At 40.1% G+C, this 21,444-nt stretch overlaps 2 protein-coding genes across 3 annotated transcripts; one reads left to right on the top strand and one right to left on the bottom strand.

Annotated features, from left to right (window-relative positions):
* Window positions 1–623: 623 nt before the first annotated feature.
* LOC145440777 (zinc finger FYVE domain-containing protein 21-like) lies at window positions 624–8,416 on the top strand. Its single transcript, XM_080318523.1, has 7 exons — window positions 624–847; window positions 2,303–2,353; window positions 2,415–2,583; window positions 4,399–4,489; window positions 4,542–4,660; window positions 5,744–5,859; window positions 8,116–8,416. Exons 1-7 carry the CDS (start codon window positions 728–730, stop codon window positions 8,161–8,163), a joined length of 714 nt encoding a protein of 237 aa, XP_080174649.1. The 5' UTR covers window positions 624–727; the 3' UTR covers window positions 8,164–8,416.
* Window positions 8,417–10,152: 1,736 nt separating this feature from the next.
* LOC145440819 (uncharacterized) lies at window positions 10,153–17,486 on the bottom strand. Of its 2 annotated transcripts, XR_013915627.1 has the most exons (5): window positions 17,138–17,486; window positions 16,991–17,068; window positions 15,752–16,591; window positions 13,669–13,785; window positions 10,642–11,157 (listed from the first exon to the last, which is right to left on the bottom strand). XR_013915627.1 is itself a non-coding variant. In XM_080318572.1 (4 exons), the coding sequence occupies exons 1-4, from the start codon at window positions 17,320–17,322 to the stop codon at window positions 10,620–10,622; spliced, it is 918 nt and encodes a 305-aa protein (XP_080174698.1). In that variant the 5' UTR covers window positions 17,323–17,483; the 3' UTR covers window positions 10,153–10,619. The 2 variants fall into 2 exon arrangements, 1 of the variants encoding a protein (XP_080174698.1); XM_080318572.1 differs by lacking the exon at window positions 15,752–16,591 and having other exon boundaries at window positions 10,153–11,157; window positions 17,138–17,483.
* Between the last annotated feature and the right edge of the window lie 3,958 nt (window positions 17,487–21,444).

Genomic DNA, 21,444 nt, shown 5'->3' with positions numbered 1-21,444 from the left:
ACGACCGATTTTGCAGCTTCGTTCCGCTTCGCCGAGGCTGGAGTGGAGAATTGTTTTGCGTAAGCGACTGTAGGATTTCAGGCAATCCAAAAGCTATCTTCCCGGGCGCAGAAAGTACTGAATCTGGCCTTGATTGAAAGCTACTGTTGCACCGATTCCGAAAATATAAATTAAAATATTGATCAGGCACTGATCCACCTAGAATATGCCCTCCAAGTCTGAAATATCGGCATTGTTCAGAACAATCGGGTAACCGCAACACAATGGCCATAACAATGACCCGTTGCGACTCTCCGATTGTTCGAACAATGCCGATATTTCAGATTGGAGGACGGATTCTAGGTGGATCAGGGCCTGATCATCATTTTAATTTATATTTTCGGAATCGGTGCAACAGTAGCTTTCGATCAAGACCAGATTCAGTAATTTCTGCGCCCGGGAAGGTAGCTTTTGGATTGCCTGAAATCCTACAGTCCCTTACGCAAAACAATTCTCCACTCCAGCCTCGGCGAAGCGGAACGAAGCTGCAAAATCGGTCGTTGCCGTTCCATGTTTAATTTCTATAGCTGAGTGTTCTGCCGCCATAACTCGCAAGTCGATTCGCGTACACCACTACCATATCTATTCACTTTGCATTTCGGATTTTGTTTATCAATAGATAGTCAACAACAAATCTCGAGAAAGCTGCAGAACAAGGTTGCTGGCTCTACAAACATCGCCCTCGAGCATGGAAAGAAATGGGAAAACGCTGTCCAAATCTACGAGTGGCCTGAGAATGATACCAACAAATGAGCTATCTTCCAGCCCATTCGCTTTAGAAGAACCAGCTTGGATTCCAGATCAGCAGGTTTGAAAACCATTGCCGTGGTTCACAGTTAGTCAGATACAATCAATATACAATACAATCATATGATATAAGTCTGCAAATTTCACGTACGCTGTAACGGTGCATGGTATGACTTCCGTCGTAATTCGAATTCGAAGCTTCATAACCCATTTAGTTAGACAGGTCAGAAATCAGAACTTCTTCAAAAAAAGTCCATCTACATAGTCCATACAATACTCTATCTGATTCCCAACATGACAAAATACAGATTCGGTGGGAAGATTACATTTAGTCTATTAGGTTGTAAGCACGGTTCTGCGCAGAAATATTGAAATAAAAGCTTAACTCAAACAAAGTCCCACACGCAGGCTACATTGCAAGAAATTAAAGTTTCTAAATACACTTCAAAATGTATGAAACTATATATTGTTTTTTTCTCCAGTTGGCAGTTGCTATTACCGAGCACTCGGGCAGGGTTGAAAGTATTTTTCTGCGTCACTTTTCTTCCCGCTCTATAGCAACTAATAAATCGATGTCTCTAATTCGTACTGATGTTGACTCTCATCTCGTCTCCAAATATTTGTAAGCCAAGACTTGGAATCTGAATCGCAAGTGCCCAAAAGATGCATAATACTCTCTAATCTTCACCCTCTAGTGCTGACGCTTAAGCATGAGACTTGTGTAAGGAACATTGTTCAGTAGTAGGGATGGGCGCTGCAATTTGACTGTTGGAATGGGGATAGAGTATCAATTGTAATGATTCATATCGAGCAGTGATAGACATTTCTAGTAGGCCTATCGATACGATATGCTTCAGGTTACCATATTTGAAATCCGAAAAAGAGGGTAATTTTTGCAACTTAAGAAAGATATTAAACGGGCGAGTAAACAGATGATTCAAAAATTTTTATGAGAAATATTGTTTGGTTGTCTTGCCGTCACTGCCTTCAAAATCCAGATTTCGTGTCATTTAAGACACTTTTTGTTGTCCGTCTATACTCTACAATCACCTGCCTCTACAAGCTATAAAGGAGGTCGAATTGCCAAACATTTTGGGTGTCCTAGGAGGACATTTTCGATTCCTTGAAAAAGGAGAACAAATTCTCCTAAAGGAGGTCGTATGGTAACCCAGAAGTCATTTTCTCAACATAAATTATCGTATCGATACCTTTTTCCCGCGACCAACCTAACTAAAGGAGCCTTGAAACCTTAGTTGGCAGTAGGCCCACCACGTTATTACAACATCAAAAACTTGCAGCGCAAAGATACGTGCTGGTATGTTTATCGCTGTGAATTTAGTTGCAAAAAGGTACATATATTTGAACAATTCAATTGCTGCTTCCTGAGTTGATGTCATAATGAGTGGTAGGCTACTCGAATGCTTAACTTGTCTCAAAGCCTGACACTCTATTTGAGTTTAAGATATTGCGACTCGGTCCGCTTCGATAATTAAATTATGATTACTTGCTTTTGTAGGTGACGCTTTGTCTGGGATGCCAGAAGAACTTCGACTTTTTCAACAGGAGAGTAAGTCGCTGTCAAGCTCCGTTTGATAAGTCTGAGTGTTACCGCATCTCCTGTTTTTCAGCACCACTGCCGTCGGTGCGGCAGATGCTACTGTAGCAATTGCTGCAGCCATAACTTACGTCTGGATAGAATGTACTTCATTGATCCGGTGAAGCAGTGCTACGAATGTGCTGTCCTCTCGAAAGCAGAAGAGGACTTCTATTCCGATGGCCTGACTGTTTTAATGAATGGTAAGTTTGCATGGCGCTTATTACTTTGTATTTTTTCATTATTTGGAGATGTAAATCGGTGGTTCTCAATGTCTGGTCTGTGTCAATTTTCCTGGCTGTCCGCCAAATATATTACAATTTCATATATTAATCACACCCGCATCCACAGCATCTAAATCGTAGCACAAACTGGAAGTAATTCATGGAAATAAAATTTATGTAGGTACTGTTAAATATACGTCGATAAAAGTATTCATGAAACGTTGATGGAATTTGATGGTGAACGTCGAATTCCTATTTTGCGCAATTATAGATAGTGTTTTTTTGAGATAACCATATTTCACGACTGAGATTGCTTGGGGTATGGCCATGTCATTGAGATTGCCTTGTCTTATGAAATCGATTTAGATGAGTTAGGATGAAACGTTGAAAACTATCGTGGTCAGGGAAAGGGAAGCTGCACTCAGCATAACTTCGCGAATTCTTTCTTTTATGATACCGGTACAATGAAAGGTGCATGTCAGCACTTGAAACTTTTCATGAGGAGGCCTACATCAAGTCAGTACTTTGTGAAATGGCCAATGATAGAACAATACTGCGGTTCTTCTGATGAAAGAATTGTCAGCAAATAGCACTCTCAGTATGCTGACCGTATGTATCATTATGTGTTTAATGCGTTGGAAATTGAACCTAAATATTTGTTTGATTTATGAAACAACTCCACTGTGTCACTACTAGCCTTTTTTTTAATTGCAATATAATACACTTTCAAGGATGCAGACATTGTTCTTGTGTCCAATTTCTTGCGGGACTTTCTAGCTATTTTCAACGGGTACTTTACAGCGCGCCTTGTGGTTATACTCGTTACCTGAAACCTGCGCTTCGTCGCTGACTAGTTTCACACAATGGAATTACTACCGTTCGCTCGTATGTAACTTTTGTTGGGGGTTTCCGTGGAGCATTCATATTCTATTAATAGTAAAACCGCTTTATAAATATAATGAAAACCGTGTTTAGGTTCTGTAATGTTGCAGCCAGTGTTATCGGCAATTGTGATGCTATTTGTTTTGATGATGAAATATACTATAGGCAGTTGACGACCATGGGTTTCCTGTCGTCCGCCGAATTCATTATAATTTTATCTCTCAATTTCTAAATGCAAGAAGTTGGACGCTTGTTTATGAGTTAGAGATATATATAACAGCAAGTTTTAAAATGATAAAACGATAAAATGCATGTCGTCGTAACTAAGAGTTCATGGTGTTCCTTGGGCGTACGTTGCAATGGTGCAAGTGCTGTACGAAACTCTTTAGAAGTAGTCTCGGCTACAACTATTTTCAGGCAAGTTATTTGTGAAAGATATCGATACTTTTAAACATTCAAATTCCGCCAGTGCAATTACGTGACACTGGGAAGAAGCTATATCAAACAGCAAAGTCGCAGATCTTTCTAAGAAAACCAAACGATTACTATCAAGTTATTGGTCTTTAAGGTTTCACCTTGCAGAAACTTCAAAAGAACTTCCAGAGGCAGCATTAAATGAAGTTTGCAATATAGTTGGGCAGTTGGCATAGTTCCATGCATTTGTTAATAAATTTTGGGGTAATTTTTATTTTTGATTGTCCACTGGTCTGCGAGGTCAAAAAGGTCGAAAATCTCTGGTTTCTGGTGCTGTTTGAGAATTCATTTCCGAATTCTCGTCTGGTTTCAGTAAAAATGGTGTAGCTAAAGTTGCTGGTGCACTATGCATATGCAACAGTCAGCAAATTTACTTCACGACCCAAATCAAATATCAAAAATTGGAATCGACAGTCACTGTTTATCTTCATCCTACAGGCAGACAATTTAACATCCAAGACAGAAGCTGGGACGGAGAAATCCCAAAGCCTTTGGGGATGTATCTGTGTCGCCTGTCGCCAGATCACAGGTAGCCGAGTATTGCGCGTTTCGTGCTGTAGCATTTCCATGTCGCATTTCAGAATGATCACTTTCACGCCGAGCAAACCTCTGCCGCGAGACGCGTTGCCTCCATCTCTCGTACAGGTCACTCACGTTATCGACGTGGTTTTGAAGGAAAGGACTAAGGAGCCTTTGGCAGGTAACGATGCATTAGCACAATCAAGCCAGCTTTCTTGTCTTTGACGAATCTTAGCTGCTTGCTTTTGGGACGGGAAAAATTTCCTTGTTTTTGAGTGTTTCAGATGCATTGTAAAATAACATGCATTCGTCATTTACCAATTCGCAATTCAGTGTGACACTTGAAGAGCTTTTTGGAGGTACAGAACTTCAATATGCAATTGAATAGTATATGCATATTAAAATGGACTTGATTATTTTCGGATGACACTTGTCGTATTCTAGCTGAGGAAGTTTACCCCTGATGAAAGTCAGCCGAAAATATTCGGGTTCATTTCAATATGAATATACTCTATTCAGTGTGATGTACATCCACTAGAAATTAGTGAAATTTACAAATTCAATGCAGTTTGGCCAGCGATGCAATTCTTGCTGTGTTCCTTGTTTTTGAAGAGACATCTGTTTCTTGTGTAAGAGGAACAAGGCATACTTGTAGCATTGTGGAGTGCGATGTTGTCATAATAGCAAGCGACAATTGTGCAATGTGCATGCTGCGCTTGGGCATGTGGGCGAAATTTTAGGGTCACGCCGGGTATGGAATAGTTGGATTGAGGATTGGGTTGGGGTTAGGGTAAGTTTGGGGGTTGTTGAACTACCTGCCGAATCGACACATTCTAAAGTATCTCATGCTGATCTGTCGCTTTTCATTGAGTCGCATGCTCATATGTCGGGCAACCGAATGTAACTTGTTCATATTTGTACATGACAATCGATCAGAAACTATGCAAAATGTTGGGCTGACCTGACCGGGTTTTATAAATGCATACATTCATCCAGTCATATCGCATTGATATTTCGTTTGTGCTTGAAGTGACCACTCGACCATATCTACATTTTAAAAGTACTTACGTGAGTACTTTTGATACTATCATTTGCGTCTTCCTATTGGAATAGTTTCTGCAAGTCTCGAAATCGCTACTTCGGCTTGGAATTGAGTAGAAAGTTACGTTGGTTCTCAACACTGACTCTTTTGACGACCTCTGCTGTACGTAATATTCTGATACTTCCGCCTAGCCAATTGGCTCAATCCTGTGTGCCTTTGCAGGGCTGAACGGATTGAAGATTTACTACAAAGACGACGTGAACGTGACAGTCGTCCACTGCATTCAGCTCGACCCGGCCGATGAAAGATCTCAGCCCTGGGTCAGATGGGCTTATAAGGTGAGGGGTAATGGGACATCAGGGTTGTAACCAAGGCGAATGGTTCCGAGTCGCGAGTCAATTTCACTTTTGTAGTTTTGACTCGATTCAAGATGAGTCATTTTGAATTCACCAACGGGTCGAGTCCGAGTCATAGTGTTGAGACTCAAGTCCGCGTCCAAGTCATACGGTTCACCGTTCATTATTGAGTTCAAGGTCAGGTTGAACTTATATCTGTTGAACTCTTGGGTGATATCGAATGCCTCGCATTCATAATACACGCCTTTTTCTCGCTCTTAAACATGTTTATTCGAATAGGAAAAATTCAGTTTCTGCGCTGAATTTTCAAATATCTGCCCTGATAAATGAGATTTGAATCAAGTAACATAGAATGTCTCGAATCCTATGACTCGCTCGAGTCGTGAGCAATGACTCTAGTACAAGTCGAGTCATTTTCAATTTTTAAGAAGATGACTCCAGTCAAGTTGAGTCGACGAAAAATTATGACTCGAGTCCGATTTGAGTAGGGTTGCCATATGTCCTCCTTTTTGGCAATTCGTCCTCCTTTACAGCTTTGACAGCTGAGATAATGGTCAGAGTCAACTAAAACACGTCATAAATGATGTGAACACCAGAGCAATATCGTTACAAAGTGGGTAATTCGGGAGTCGGGTCGGATTGATTAATTTCTGCTCTTTTTTAGACAACGCAATCAGGTTTTGAGTAAAAAATTTAAAATCGGCTGTTTTCAATCCCAACTTTTGTAATCTGATCCTTTCCCGATTCCAAAATATCGTAACCCTACATTTGAGTTGAGTCATGACTCGAGTCATCAGACATTAACATACCGTCGGTAGATGCATTGCCATGAAAAGATTTCCAGAACATATGACCTGACCAGCTCTGGCAAATTGCACAATGTAGTAATTCAACGGGAGATGGCAACTAGCAAGCTTTTAGTGATGTGATGATGCGTTGTTTTCCTTGAAATCTGCAGCGTGATACTTTCAGTTGGCTGACGCGCTATAAGATATGATTCAATGTGACACATCTTCCTTGCTAGGAAACCAGATCACTTGTTTTGAGCAACCGCTGATACAGGGCTGACTCAAAACATGGTCGCAGTTAACAGTGGTGGTCAGTAACGAAGTACTCTTACTTTTTGGAGTACTCAAGTGGGTTTTGAGTACTTGCACTACGTACTCAAGAGGTTATGATTATAGACTACTTTTAATTCACAGTTTTCAGTTTTGACAAATCTAGAATACTAAATTTTTGACTTTGAAAATGCTTGCTCTACGTGTACTCGAGTAGAAATTGATGTTACTCCACTTCTACTGGAGTACCAAAGATGGCTGCTTTGACTACTCTGGCAGATAGTAACCAACGCGTATGTGTAAACTTTAAATTCACGAGTATGTAGCTCAATAATTTGACGACCACTTGACTTTAATGGGCACGGTTTGTATATACTCTTACCTTACTGTAGGCTATAATAATGCTCACGTTTTGCACGAAAGTTGTTCCGCAACCTGTCATTACCAGCAGGAAACTCGTTAACATATGGCGGGTAGTATTACAGTACTGCATGTCCAGTAGGGCTCTTCAAAAATGACTTTTTTTCTCAAATCGTACTGGTTACTTGATGAAATTGTTAGGTTACCTAATTTAAGCCTACACACAGCATTTGGTTCAATTCCAGCCAGTCACTGCTTTGCTATAGAAGAAAGTTTCTATTATATAAAAATGAATAACAAAAAATTTGAAAATTTTCTGTTCACCCCGTGAAAGTGTTAGGCTGTCTATAGAAACGATGCTCACCAAATTTGGTTCAATTCCAACCAGTGGAAGCGGAGTTATTGCCATCGAAAAATTTTGATTTGAATAAAATAGTATTTACGGTGACCGATTCTTTGTTTATTTATTATAGTTGTGCTCATCGTAAATACTATTTTATTCAAATCAAAATTTTTCGACGGCAATAACTCCGCTTCCACTGGTTGGAATTAAACCATATTTGGTGAGCATCGTTTCTATAGACAGCCTAACACTTTCATGGGGTGAACAGAAAATTTTCAAATTTTTTATTATTTATTTTTATACGATAAATAGAAACTTTCTTCTCCTGTAGCAGAGCGGTTACTGGCTGGAATTGAACCAAATTTTGTGTGTAGGCTTAAATTAGGTAACCTAACAATTTTATCAAGTAGCCAGTGCTAGTTGAGAAAAAAAGTCATTTTTGAGGAGCCCTAATGTCCAGTTATCTTCCTATTCCAGGCTCTACAGATGACGGCGGAGTCGAAAAATCAAGAAGTACATCAGTGAAAAATACACCAGAACACCGGTGCGTTCTGACGCATCCTCAACGTGCAATCGCGGTTGAATTTCTTTTCGCCTTTACATAATATTGCTCTTGCGTGCCTATTGCCGAATGTCATTTTTACACGAGCGTGCTAAGGTTTTTCAGTGTGTCATCAAGTGTCATTTTGATATGTTTCTTGTACCTATTCGCATTTTGTAATGTTGTACATCTCTCTATCTCTCACACACACATATATAAATATGGCAGTAACCGTTACGAGTGTTGTGGTGTCTGCAGAGGGGGAAAAAGTAGTCAACGTTGCTACTCTAGAAGAGGTAGAGTTATCTCTTTAAATTTTCTGCAGAAGTACAAGTCGAAAAAGAACTGTACAAGTAATTTGAAAGTATTCAAGGCATAAATTTGCCTAATCTGAGAGTTAAGAAGGAGGGAAAGTTGAAAATCAGTGGTCTGACGAGTTGTTTCAAGAAGCCTATTAGAGACGCATGCTGTTAGCCGTAACTCAGAGATCAAGTGGCTGCTTTCAAACTTGCACTGTACGGCCTATATTCGTGACGGACGCTACAAATAGACGCGAATTTTCTATATATTTAGTTACCATGATACGTGTGGACCGCTAAATTGTAGACAAATCGTCTGTACTAAGGTACCTAATCCGGTGTACGTACGTCGTACACATGTCATCGCCGCTGTTGTTGCGGTAAACGTCCTCGAACTTGGTTCCAGCCAATGTGAGCGCAGGTCAAGTTGATGATGTCATTGCAGTATAATGGGTGGTCTACTGGTCTAATCACTCGTGCCGGTTCCTACTCAATTATGAAACCGCTCAAAACGTCTTTAAATACAACATGGAAAAGCGTGTTTGACGGCGTATCGGTAAATTCCACAGATGCGACACCAATGTCTTGCAGGATAGAGTCACAAGGTCCTGGAGTATAATGTATAATTTAGTCAAAGTCAAAACACGAGGAAGGAGGAATACTAAAACAACAAGATGGAGAACTTGGCAAGGATTACAAGTAAGTTACGACAGTGGGCACAGATTCCCCTGCGGGGAACATCAAAGATTGCAAGAGGCATCTGTGACTAATGCTTACATGCCAAGCAATAACGCATAAATTGCATTCTGCGACTATGTTGCTGCGCTTATGCTTGCCAGGTTGTTAGACGATAGATATGATTCATATATACATGCACTCTTTCGCGGACAAGTGTTACTAAGCGAATTCTGTTCAACTTGAAAGTGAGATTTGCAAGTCTAGAAATCCTACTCGAGTAGGCCTACTAGAAAACGTAGAAGTGTTTCGACACTGTCCGCCTGTCAAGCCAGGGATTAGTCGTTCACACACTATCATTCACTCTGGCTATATGCGGTAATCGGAACACATGACGAACTCATTAGCTTCACGAGTGACAACAGCTCCAGCATTACTGGAATTTGTGTCAAGGTAAGAATCATAAGACATAAAATGCTTGAAATTGATTTTACATTGTTATAAAACTGGTCTGAGAGTTTCAATTGCGTCATGGATTTACAGAGCTCAATTTTTCCCGAATTCTATTAACCACTGCCCGATATTCCTTGCCTTTCAAAACATAGTGCGGCTGGAAATGTCTAGCTCAGTGGTTCCCAACCTTTTTCGACTCATCGCCCCCTTTTCAAGCTCAACGCCGATCATCGCCCCCAGATTTTGCGAACCGAAAAATCGGTATACAAACTGTAATCATCGGCGAGTTAACTAAAAAAAAAGGTCAACTTTTCGACTCGTTGTCGAATTTTTGCAACTAAATTTCCGTGGGTTGACTAAAAGAAAAAAAAAGGTCATTCCGACGACTTGACTCCAATATAGCCGTTTTAACGCTTCATCGCCACCTTCACTATTTTCGCCCCCTGTCGCTCTCTTTGTCAATTTTCGCCCCCCCTAGGCCGCCAAAACGCCCCCTGGGGGGCGATATCGCCCGCGTTGGGAACCACTGGTCTAGCTGGTCACACAGGCAATGAGGTGACACCACTTATCTACTCCGGACGGTGCAGGCAGTAAGATAGAATTAGGACCTCGTCGAATATATCGCCTATCCACTAGTGCACCCAATATTAGGGTTACCATGCGTCCCCCTTTAGAGCTAAGATGATGGATATATTCGAGTGAAAATGGGCATAAATGACGCTAAACAGGAAATTCGTGGTTCGAACGTATGTGACGACCTTTTTTTTGGTCAACCAGCCACATTTTCGTGGTAAATATACCATTTTTCCAGATTTTACTCCGGTATTGTAAGTCTGAAAATATTGATAGTGTCCTCTTTTCCCGACTCCAAAATATGGCATCCCTACCCAATATACGATTTAGAGAAGCTGCCCCGTCCCCTCGTTACAAAGTCAAATATATCGACTTCGTCAGGTAAGCAAAACACCCCATCATATGAGAAATTTAACATGAAACAGCCTCAACCCCACCCTTTAGCACTGGAAAACACCGGTATATAATTGCATTCTTTCATTACGATTTTGACGACAATATTTTAAAAAACGAACATGATAGCTCTTTGTACGCAACGGAACATTCCGATAAGCCCTAAATGGATGATATCGAGGCGAAAATGTTTGTGGTGCATTCATACTCTTGTCGACTGTTTCACCCTCAACCGCTTGCGTTTGAGTAGCGTCGATATGACTAAGCGACGACGTTAGTACACTTGAGCAGTTTGTCGCAGAATCACATGATGTTGGCAGTGGTTTATATTTATGTGCGATGGGTACCTTGCACATATCTTTGGAGATTAATGTACCGCCAGTAACGGCGGAGTCTTGTGCAATTTGTTTGACAGGTGAAGTATCAGTGCTGTTCTCTATTTCAATGGGTTTCTTTGCGGATTTTGCTAACAGCCTAACAATTTCGCTTCTGAGAATGGGTCTTCCGATATCCACAGAATCACCTTCGTTGTCTGATAATGGAACCGCACCGTGTGCCAGTTTGAGTGAGTCCGCAGGTTGCAATCTGTAACACATCGGAATGAGCGGATAAATTACGAATTCTATTCTTCTTCTGTAAATCCAAAATGCTGATCACATATGTGACTATTCTGAACAAACGTCATGTCGCACGCAGTGAAGAAATTCTACTCTTTTGACGTGCTCCTTTGTCTTTCGAAACTTATTGCGGCTGGAGTAGATTTTGAATACTACCACTACTTAGTGAAGTAACTATATTTAAAGGCTACTTCTACTTGACAGGTCTTGCAGCAAATCTACTTACTTTAACACTTTAAAAAGCAAAAAGATTTCAGTAAACTGCGGTTTCGCGCCCCCTTCAGATGCTTTCACGCCCCCCAGTTTGAGAACCAATGCTTCAAAGTTTGTAAAGTCGGCAGTGGTATTTAGACAGGTTTGCGTCTATTTAACCAGTGAAATTCTTCCAACAAACGGGCAAAATCGCAACTCAACGATGGTAACGTGTAAGTTGCTAAGATTTATATCACAATTTGAAAAGCAGCCCACGTGCCCACCCCTGATTTACTGAACTGAAAGTAAATGATGGAGAAATCTGCTTTTTTCAAATACTTGAGTACTTTCAGAACTTGCATTTTATACTCCTACTTGAAGCGGTTCTGGAAATCGACAGTTGTACTTGCAACAGAGTAGAAGTAACGGCTTACTACCATTTGTACTCGAGTAGCAATGAATACTTTCACCATCCATGGCACTACTTACTGGTCATGTTTTATTCTACTTTCAATTCCACTTCAAAATCTATCGAGGACAAACCATTTACTTCTTGCGTTCAAGATTTTAACAAGTAGAAAGTAATATTTAATATAACCAGGTGATCCAGACCCTGTACGAGTAAACAGATAATAATTTCTAAAATTGCGCTACTAATGATTTTGTATTATTGATAGTTCACCAAGATGCATCTTAAAACCTCATAAAAGTCCTGTAACCGGCGATTGACTAACAAAAAAGCTTTGAATTCCAGAACGATTTTCAGACATGGCAAAATGGAGGTCAGCGATCGACAAACAGTAGTTACTTGTGCCTCGTGCGACAGTGACTATATAACTAGTTAAACTGGCTGTTTTGTTCCATACAATTCAAAATTTGTAGGTATTATACACGGTGTGAAATTACTAGAGCGCTGCCAATACCAGAATTTTGAGCTTATACTGGTACAGTGGTACACCATACTTTTACATATAAAAGTCCAATATAAAATACTACACCTTCCTATCTTTTCATTGTACGGTATCACATTCTTGTGATGTTTTGAAAGGATGACATAATTAACAAACTGATGATCATGACAATGTCGATATTTCTGCTGGTTTACAGATGTGGTATATTTCAATGGGACCTAGTAATTGGTGGGAGTAAGCTTAAAAATATATCCCCTTTATTTGCAAGACAATTCAAGCCGAGTAAGAACCCATAGTACATCCAGTCAGACGTTGAGGAAACACGATTTTCCTCGTAGTGTAATCCAACAGCACTGAAGACCCTCTCACTTGGAACCCTTGTAGGAGTAAAGGCCTCATTGGACAGGTCGATATATATCGACCAGAGTTGGGCAATACCAATATTACTAAGGAGACATATATAGACAGGCCTATAGTTATCAGTAGGGCAAGTTTTTGTTGCAGTTAAATCCGTGGAAAGTTGCATTTATTTTTGACAAAAGTTGCAGTAAAAAGTTGCATTTATTTTTTCACAAAAGTTGGGCAAAGACCACATTTTGCTCGGTTAACTAAAAAAAAAAACGGTGTCAACTTCCCAGCTCCACTTCCGAAATACAGTTTTCCGTCCGCATTCTCTATTGATTGACTAAAAAAAAAGGTCAACTTTCCGGCTCAGAACCCGAAATACCCGTAAGAGAGTTACTTCAGTGCTGTTTCACGGTATTTCAGTCGAACTTGGCCGTGTGTTTCACCAAAATCGAAAATACTTTCATGAAAAATCGAAAACGTTGCAAAATGTTGCATGAAAAAAAATGGACAAAAGTTGCAAAAAGTTGCACTATAAGATTCCTTCAAACAGCTTAAAACAGCATTCTACATATCTTCCGAGCAAGACAGACATTTCAGTAATGACTCGGTCATGACGCGAGTTTGGTGACTCAATATTAGGGTGGCCAAGACAGACATTTCATTGTAACTTCGAAAAATAGTAATGTCACCACATATTGGTATTTCGTCTATCAGTCCTGATACTTGGAAAATAGGGCCAGAAACTGTTAGGTTCGGACTAAGAAAAATTACAATATTGTCAATGCGAGCAGCCATTCTATATCACTCGAGCAGAGTTGACAAAAGTGGGTTGAAAGGAATTGAACTCAGAACTGTTACAGTGAACACAATGTCTTGGACTCGACCCTCTACTCACTGACTAGGACTCGGACTTGACTCGGTGGTGAATTGAAAATGACTCGAAGTGACTCCGAGTCAATTTTATAAACGTGAGATTGACTTGTGACTCGGAACCTTTGTGACTTGGTGACAACCCTGGTATACACTACCTGTTTTCCAATGCGGTTCTCAGCAGCTTTAATTGGGTCCAGAGATTACTGACGGTCGCAATTACAAGAGAGTGGAACCGGACGAAACGTTGAAGTGCCAGTCTTGGTAGCGAGTGTCTTTGAATAGAATGAAACATATGTGAAGAATAGCTGTGCGCCTACATGCAAGAAGGGTTATTAAAGGGGCACTGCACCCTAAAAATGATGTGGTCTCAAATTGAAGGACAAAACGAGAAAAAAAAATTGGCCGCAGCCATTTTTCTCCGAACACCACTTTAATGGAGCTGTAATTTATTGAAATTTTCACAGGACCTTCACGCTCCAGCTATCACGGCTGCGCGTCATTCCTTAACCTGTTACATGGCACGATGTCTTCAGCGTCGCACTGGCTCGACACGATTAGGCAGTCACGCAGAGAACGAACTTTAGATAGTTGGACTTTGGACAATTTTTCACAATTTCGCTTTATATCTTGGAATTGCTAGAGTGCAGGGGAGGCAAGTTTTGTGTTTTTCTGGGGTTATGGACCGAAGATTAGAATTATCTAATCCAAAATCTTCATGTTCATAAATAAGTACTGTCTTTTTGCAAATTACCCTTGTCCAAATTTACCCCGGCATGTTGGGTAACTTTGGACAATGTAGTTTTTCGAATATCTTTACACTCTATTGTTTATGAAACCTCTGAAATGAGGCTTATTTGGTAAGAGTGGATGAGAGCAGTGGCTAAAAATGAAAGAAAATAGTATATGTGTGGTCTATTGCTAGGTTTGTACCTTATTCCCCTAAGAAATAGGTCAAATGAAAGTTAGGTCGTTTATGAAGGCTAATGCCCCCTTATCGCAATTTCCCATAATGTCTTACCCAATTGAGACTTATAAATAAGACATGGTGATAAAGTTATCCCACTGGCGGAGTGGTGGTGTCAACAAACATTAAGCTTGTTACCGTGATTTATTGCTGATTTCAAATATTTCACTGTTCTTTAAAATATGCACTTTCCTAAATTCCCTGATGGATCTATTATGACGTAATTTATGCCATATTCAGCTGGCACATCCTCAAGTGCATGCGATAAGTTTATTATAGTAGCTTCCACCCGCTTACAATCTCTCGGCTTATTGCCTACCCACTTTTCATATTTTGGCAAACTCATAATTTATCAACCTTCTCATTCCACTATAAAATGCTATCAGGCATGCCATCAGGCAGGTCATAATGAATAGGGCTGGGCACAATGATTCGAGTACTCGAATCTGAATCGAGTATTAATTTTAATGATTCGAGTCGAGTAGTAAAATATTGTTTTTCGAGTACTGAAATTATACGCTCCTCAGCACTAAAAGTTAACTTATCAACGAGAATTATAGTTTTGATACTCTCTTCCACTGTGGAAGCCTTGAAACCTTGATTAGCCGTATCGCAGCATACAAAACATGGCACAAAGCAACGAATGTTACTGGAAATCTGAAGTCATTCTCATCCCACAACATGGTCAGTTGGTCACAAAGTACAATGACATCGGTATGGTCGAAAAACATTCAAGTATTTTTAATGAAATGGATAAAAGGCATTATATTCTTTGTGGTGGCATAAAAGGTACATATTTGAAATTTGATATATTACCTTCTGTTATGACGTCATAATGTGTGATACTCGAATACTCGACTCGACTCGGAGCATAATACGTGATTCAGAATCCAATCACTCAGGCACTCGATATTGCCCAGCCCTAATAATGAATATAGCTGACGACACACTTTGACACAGATGAAGCAGCAGTTTTCCAGAGCTCTAAATATCACATTTTCCACTGTCCAAAGGTACCCCATTCTGATAAAATTTGACGGGGTAACTTTGGACATCACATTTTCTTATATTGATCTAAGGGTGAGCCCGCTGAAATTTTTGCCATGAATTAAGACCACTTAGAGGTCTCTGCTGCCAAGTTTTAAATCTATGACTCCGATGCTGTCTAGGTTTGGTTGTAAGAATTTTAACAACCATCAATTTTGCTGAAATCGACCGCCGCCATTAATTTATCAATGTTGGGTCAAGTTTATCTGGTAGTGAAATGATTCCACCTTATATTGAGACTGCTTGTGACACGGTTGCCTCATGAAAAAGGATTGGACATCCAGCGGCAACCCCTTTCCATCAATCACCAATCCAAATGTTTTACTGCTTGGTGTCCAAAGTCACCCTGGTTTACGAAATTAGAATTACTGAAGAGCAAGTTTTTTCCAAGTTAGCAGCAAGCTTGGCTCGTTTCGCACCATACAGTTCTCCTGCAAAATTTTCTGGAAAATCAGAAATGAGATTAGAAACAATTCACAAATTGGATTACAATTAGAATACCGGCATTTTTCTCTAATTAGTGTAATTATACAACTAGAGTTATCTAGTTAGTCTAATTCTGGCTGTGTCATGGACCCTACTGGAATCTCGCTACGTTTTACTAATATAGTATGTGAGCAGCGATGACTTTCCACGATTTTCAAAGTTGAAGTAATTTATTAAACAATAATAAAAAAAACATAGTGTGAGCACAGGACACCGATTCCATACAGGGTTATGGATAAAACTGGAAAAGGCTCATTGTCATGTATGATTGTATTAGAGAGAAATATTTATTGATTCGTCCAACCGAAACGAAAATAACATTGACGATGAAATTTGGTTACAGTTGGTTGGGATTATCTAATTCAGCATAGCATAACATAAATAATAACAATAACATGAAAAAATGGGTGAGACAAGTGGTGTTAGTAATAGGAGATAAGGTGTCTAAATAATTCCTTTTTGAATAAGTGATAAGGAAGGTCTCTTATAGATGTAGGTATAGTGTTCCAAATATCAGGACCGGCATATTCGATTGATTTCTTTGTGAGGTTACTGGTGGGAGGGCGTATATGGATGTTGTCCTTGGAAGAATGTCTGGTACTGTGGGAGTGTACACTTCGAGCAAGCACGAGTAAATGATTGAAGACGGGAGGCAAGTCATTCGAAAAATATCGATGCATTAATTTTGCAACTTCAAATACAAATATATCACCAAATTTCAAGACCCTGAGTTTGCGGTAGAATTGGGACAGTCTGGTTCGAAGGGGCAGGCCGGCCATCAAACGCATGGCTCGGTTTTGCAGGGTTCGAATTTTAGAGCAATGAGAGGTGCATGCAGTACCCCATACAATAATGCCATACTGCAGATAGGAGTAGAAAAGTGAAAATTAAATTAAATTAAATTACACCCGCGAGGAATCAAAATACCTGACATACATGCAACTTGAATTTTTGGCAGACATATAAAATAACTTTCTTACTGTATCACTTCTATACAATTGCCTTCGACTTCCTCCAGGAGCTTAATTGCTCTGCGTTTGATATCTTCCGACGCGTCGCTGAAAAATTTATCGCTTTGTTCAGCTTGCAGAAACATAACGCGTCGAGTTTCTCCCCATTTTAATTACCTTGTTGAATCCATCTTGTCAAGGACTTTCAGTCTTGAAAATTCGTACATGTGGCGATTGACTTTCTTCAGAGCTTGGAAATATTTGGAAGAGCGGTGCGCGCTGGAGTATTTGTATATCAACCGAGATATAAGAGCTAGTTCTTCCGCAATTTTGCGATGGCAATCTATAATTGACATCTCCATTCTAAGAAAATATAAGTTCTGTGAATATAATAAAGGAATATATTGTTCATTCACTTGTGTATTTATTCTTATCAATTCAAAGTTCAAACCACCGCAAATAAGAGAGAGAGAAATATTTATTGATCCGTCTAACCATAAAGAAAATAGGTTTTTGAGAATTCTTCTCCAGTTTTCATGTCTGAAATTTCTGAAAAAGTGTCCTCTTTTTAGTTACATTTCCAAAATATGGTAAGCCTAAGTTATTTAATCTAATATCACAGAACTTTTCGCGTTAGATTTCTAGTAAATCATAAAGCTATAATAGGCATGTAAATTAGCCAAACACCCGGTTATAAACATACACCGGTTACACCCGACACGGACAGCGCGCACTTGTGGCTCCGAACTGCGAGTACTACGGCGACACATGGTTTTCATTTTCCTCAATGGCATATATTTGTTTACATCTGCAGCGTCCCCTTGCACCTCGTGATCATATTATTATTAATCGATAGGTGACAGGCATGAGCAATTCGCTGAACCAAACGAACTTAACATCTATGATTAGGGCATGGGTGCTTAACCTTGAGGCCACCATCCACACGTCCTCCTTTAGGGGGATTTGTCCTACTTTTTAAAAAAATGCCCTCCCTTCGCCCAAATGTCCACCTTGTTGACAATTTGTCAAGATGGACGACGGTTCACGCGGGACTAAAATCTGAAAAATGACCCTTTTTATTTTTAGTCAACATCACAGAGGGACGTAAAAGATGGTAATTCGCGATTCGAGCCAAAGCGATGACCTTTTTTTATTCAACACAACAAGATTTCCAGTAAATATTATAACAAAATGAGCTGTTTTCAATTTCGGTAAACTAGCTTTTATAATTTGATACAAGTGTCCTCCTTTCCCGATTCCAAAATATTGTAACCCTACAACACGGGTGGGCAATTATTTTTCTCCGCTGACCAAATGAGAAGCAGAAAATATGTTGGCGGGCCGAGTCAGAAATTTTTGCTGTTTTCGTCAGCGTATTGATTTCAATTTAAAATTGAAAGCAGTGAATTATACTAAATGGCGCTCAGTGGATGTGTTGATATTGGAAAATGAGAAAGTGACCGTAAATTACCCAAAAAATATATATTTGCCATCATATTTCGAGACAATGCTAAGCATGATACATTTTGAACTCTCTTTAAACCCATATACCCGCGTTTGTCTATGAATACATTCAAATGTTGGCCTATTTGCGTTGCCCGAAACAGCCCGTCTTCACCCCCTCCCGAAACGTTGGTCTTACCCTTCATAAAGTTATAAACCCCAGGCCAGACCCCATTGGGATGCACGTTTTTAACATTACATCTGAGCGAGATTTTTGTATGCACTAATTAGCAACGTTTTGTGCCCTAATCGCGCGAAGGGCGCAATTTTTTCATGATCGATGATTCTATCGGTCAATAATATTGGTAATTGCATATATATTGCTATATATTTCTTAACCTTTTCCAGCCCACGCAATCAGTTTTACCGCTACTAGAGCTGAGTGAGGTGCTGTCTTGAAAATATGCAGGAGGGCCCGTTGGTGTAGGCTATACTTACTTCGTTACATGTTGTTATTTTGTGACTTCCCGTCTGCTATGTCGAAAGATATTGAAATCGCCAAAGCGTACTAAACTAGACGATGCACACGATTCCTGAATGGTATTTCTTCACTGGCAAATATCGCCTGTGGACAATTGGACAACGTGGTTTTCGATCAACATAATGGCAGTCCTTTTCGGTCAAGGTTTTCGCGCTGTCGAGCTTTTTACCCTTCCCTTAGTTAATTTCATCAGCAGTTTAAATTGCGGTGCCTTCTCGGAATCCTGTATGGGCCTAAACTGCATAGATATCTTGGTGCGCCGTGGCGCGGTAATGGCTGATGCCGAAATGCCAGTTCTATTAACCCCTGATCTCTAAATCGCGAACAGGGTTATCATATTTTGCGATCCGGACAGTAGGACACTTTTTGCAAGTCGCAAAAAGCCTATATCCGCAGTATCTTCTCAAAGAATTCTCTTGAATCCAAATTTTGTGTATTCAATTTGTCCAGATTTTAGGCTCGATGTGAATTTTAACGAACGTGGTATATGAGTGGGAACCTTTGTAATTATACTACGGGCTGCATGAGTTGCCAAACATTCCATATGAGGGAAGCCTTCAATATTATTTTCAAATCATGCATGAAAGAAACCGAAGCACACATGCAAAGTCTGATCAAACTGAACAATGACAGCATGCCAATATTCCGAATTTCAATTCCAACGAGATCAGAACTAATATGACTTGTCACGACGATCGAATCGGATGATATCGACGTAACGAACATGAGCATATCGTTTAAATACGCTTCTGCCTAACATACTGAAAATCTAACGAAAAAGTCATAACTGGGGTAGGGTTGACACGCGTCCGGAATTTCACTATAAAAACTCCGTCCGGGAGGAAATTATAAAATTTGCCTAAATACCCAGAATTTTGAAGACTTGAAGTAGGCTCAAACTTTTCTCGTAAATCAACATAAACAATACTATTTTGAGCAGATTTATGCTATTTGAATTTTTTTCGCGCTGCGCGTGATTTAGTCATGCTTATATTTATATTAATATCGGGACCATGCATCACCCTCACAAATAAAAAAAATGCTATCAAAAATAAATAAAAATAAACATAATTTACTGAAATAACTCTAACTGTAATCGCGAATATAACATAACGGTATATTCCTAGAGTTGGTTAAGGCCGTTTGGATACTTGAGTCAATGACAGTTGTTCTAAACCAGTGGTTCTCAAACTGAGGTGGCGTGAAAGCATCTGTAGGGGGGCACGCAGCTGCGATCAACTGAAAAAAATTTCGCGCTCTTCGCGATTTATCTCCAATTCATAGTTGTTGCTCTGTGTATAGTCCGAATTTAAGATTTGAGAATTCTCTCATCAACAGTCATAATATTCTATGCCATCAAACTATCCGTTGGGATTGATAGCTTTCTGTTTGCATTTTGTTATATGACGACAAGCGGGAGCGCGAAATTTCTCACTATCATAAAGGGGGGCGTGTCTAAAAAAGTTTGAGAACCACTGTTCTAAACCAACTTTATCAGCCAGATGCATATAGTAATCCCCAAGAATTGTATCGATTACCCTGGGTTGGGCCCAAGATCAGTGCATTTTTGTGCGGAAGGGGGCTGAAAAATGTTGTTATCGACCTGGTTACAACACACAGCCAGATAACCGCCCCAACCTAACAGCATAGCAGTACTGTCAAAGACCCAAACAAGGTCCACCAGACGAATTCACCGGGCCTGTGAAGAAATCTGTTGCAGACCCAAGCGATCACCAGAGCTCACATTCGAGATGTGCAATTCAGAACCTATGTTCCACTTCACTCGATCGATACGATACGGTCGATAGGCGAACTTTTGCAAGTGTGACGTTATATTGGCTGATAATGTGTTCATATCTCATTGCAAAACCCGCTAGAGTAGTGGTTCCCAACTTTTTTCCACCCACGTACCAACTACCATTTCGAGGTTTGCCACACTGCTCGCGTACCAGCGACATTAGTGACGCCCGCCGAAGGCAGTCAAAAACGTTTTCACCGTATTGAGCTGCCGGAGGCAGCGAAACAGTAAATGAACTGCCCATTTTACGGCGCAGTATATGATTTCTGTAGTGGACCCATTTCGAATTCTTGTGGTCAAATATATTAAAACGGAATTTTGTTAGGTAAGAATTCCAATGCTTTACGACTAGATCTCTTCCCCGTAGGCCGTCATTGGTGGGATCGCCCCTACCTACGACAACGACGACGCCTTCAAAAAAACTCAAAATCCATCCTCCTGAACTAATAACTCTCTTCGGTCGAAAAAAAAAACAGAATCTACTCGCGTGCCACCTGGAAGACCTTCGACTTAAACTCCGGACACTCTAGCGCAGTGTACCACAGGTTGGGAACCACTGCGCTAGAGTGTCCGGAATTTAAGTTACAAAAATATGGTAACCCTAAACTAGGGCAAGTTTTTGCCACTTTTTCAACTTTTTCACAGCTTCCGGCAGCATCATAATTACTCAGAAGATATGTAGCATGGGGTTTTAGGTTGTTT

This window comes from Botryllus schlosseri, chromosome 6 (genome assembly GCF_051294905.1).
Source record: "Botryllus schlosseri isolate E-star chromosome 6, Bs_hap1, whole genome shotgun sequence".
NCBI lineage: Eukaryota > Metazoa > Chordata > Ascidiacea > Stolidobranchia > Styelidae > Botryllus > Botryllus schlosseri.
This window is presented reverse-complemented; position numbering and strand designations above follow the sequence as displayed.

What these genes read in the sequence shown, in the direction of transcription:
- LOC145440777 (XM_080318523.1), top strand. Translation starts at nt 728, where the DNA reads ATGGAAAGAAATGGGAAAACGCTGTCCAAATCTACGAGTGGCCTGAGA. An exon ending in CTTGGATTCCAGATCAGCAG is followed by an intron (nt 848 to 2,302) that starts GTTTGAAAACCA and finishes TTGCTTTTGTAG; the next exon opens with GTGACGCTTTGTCTGGGATG. An exon ending in CGCCTGTCGCCAGATCACAG is followed by an intron (nt 4,490 to 4,541) that starts GTAGCCGAGTAT and finishes GTCGCATTTCAG; the next exon opens with AATGATCACTTTCACGCCGA.
- LOC145440819 (XM_080318572.1), bottom strand. Translation starts at nt 17,322, where the DNA reads ATGGAGATGTCAATTATAGATTGCCATCGCAAAATTGCGGAAGAACTA. An exon ending in AATTGTATAGAAGTGATACA is followed by an intron (nt 13,786 to 16,990) that starts GTAAGAAAGTTA and finishes TTCTATTCAAAG; the next exon opens with ACACTCGCTACCAAGACTGG. An exon ending in AGAACCGCATTGGAAAACAG is followed by an intron (nt 11,158 to 13,668) that starts GTAGTGTATACC and finishes GATGTGTTACAG; the next exon opens with ATTGCAACCTGCGGACTCAC.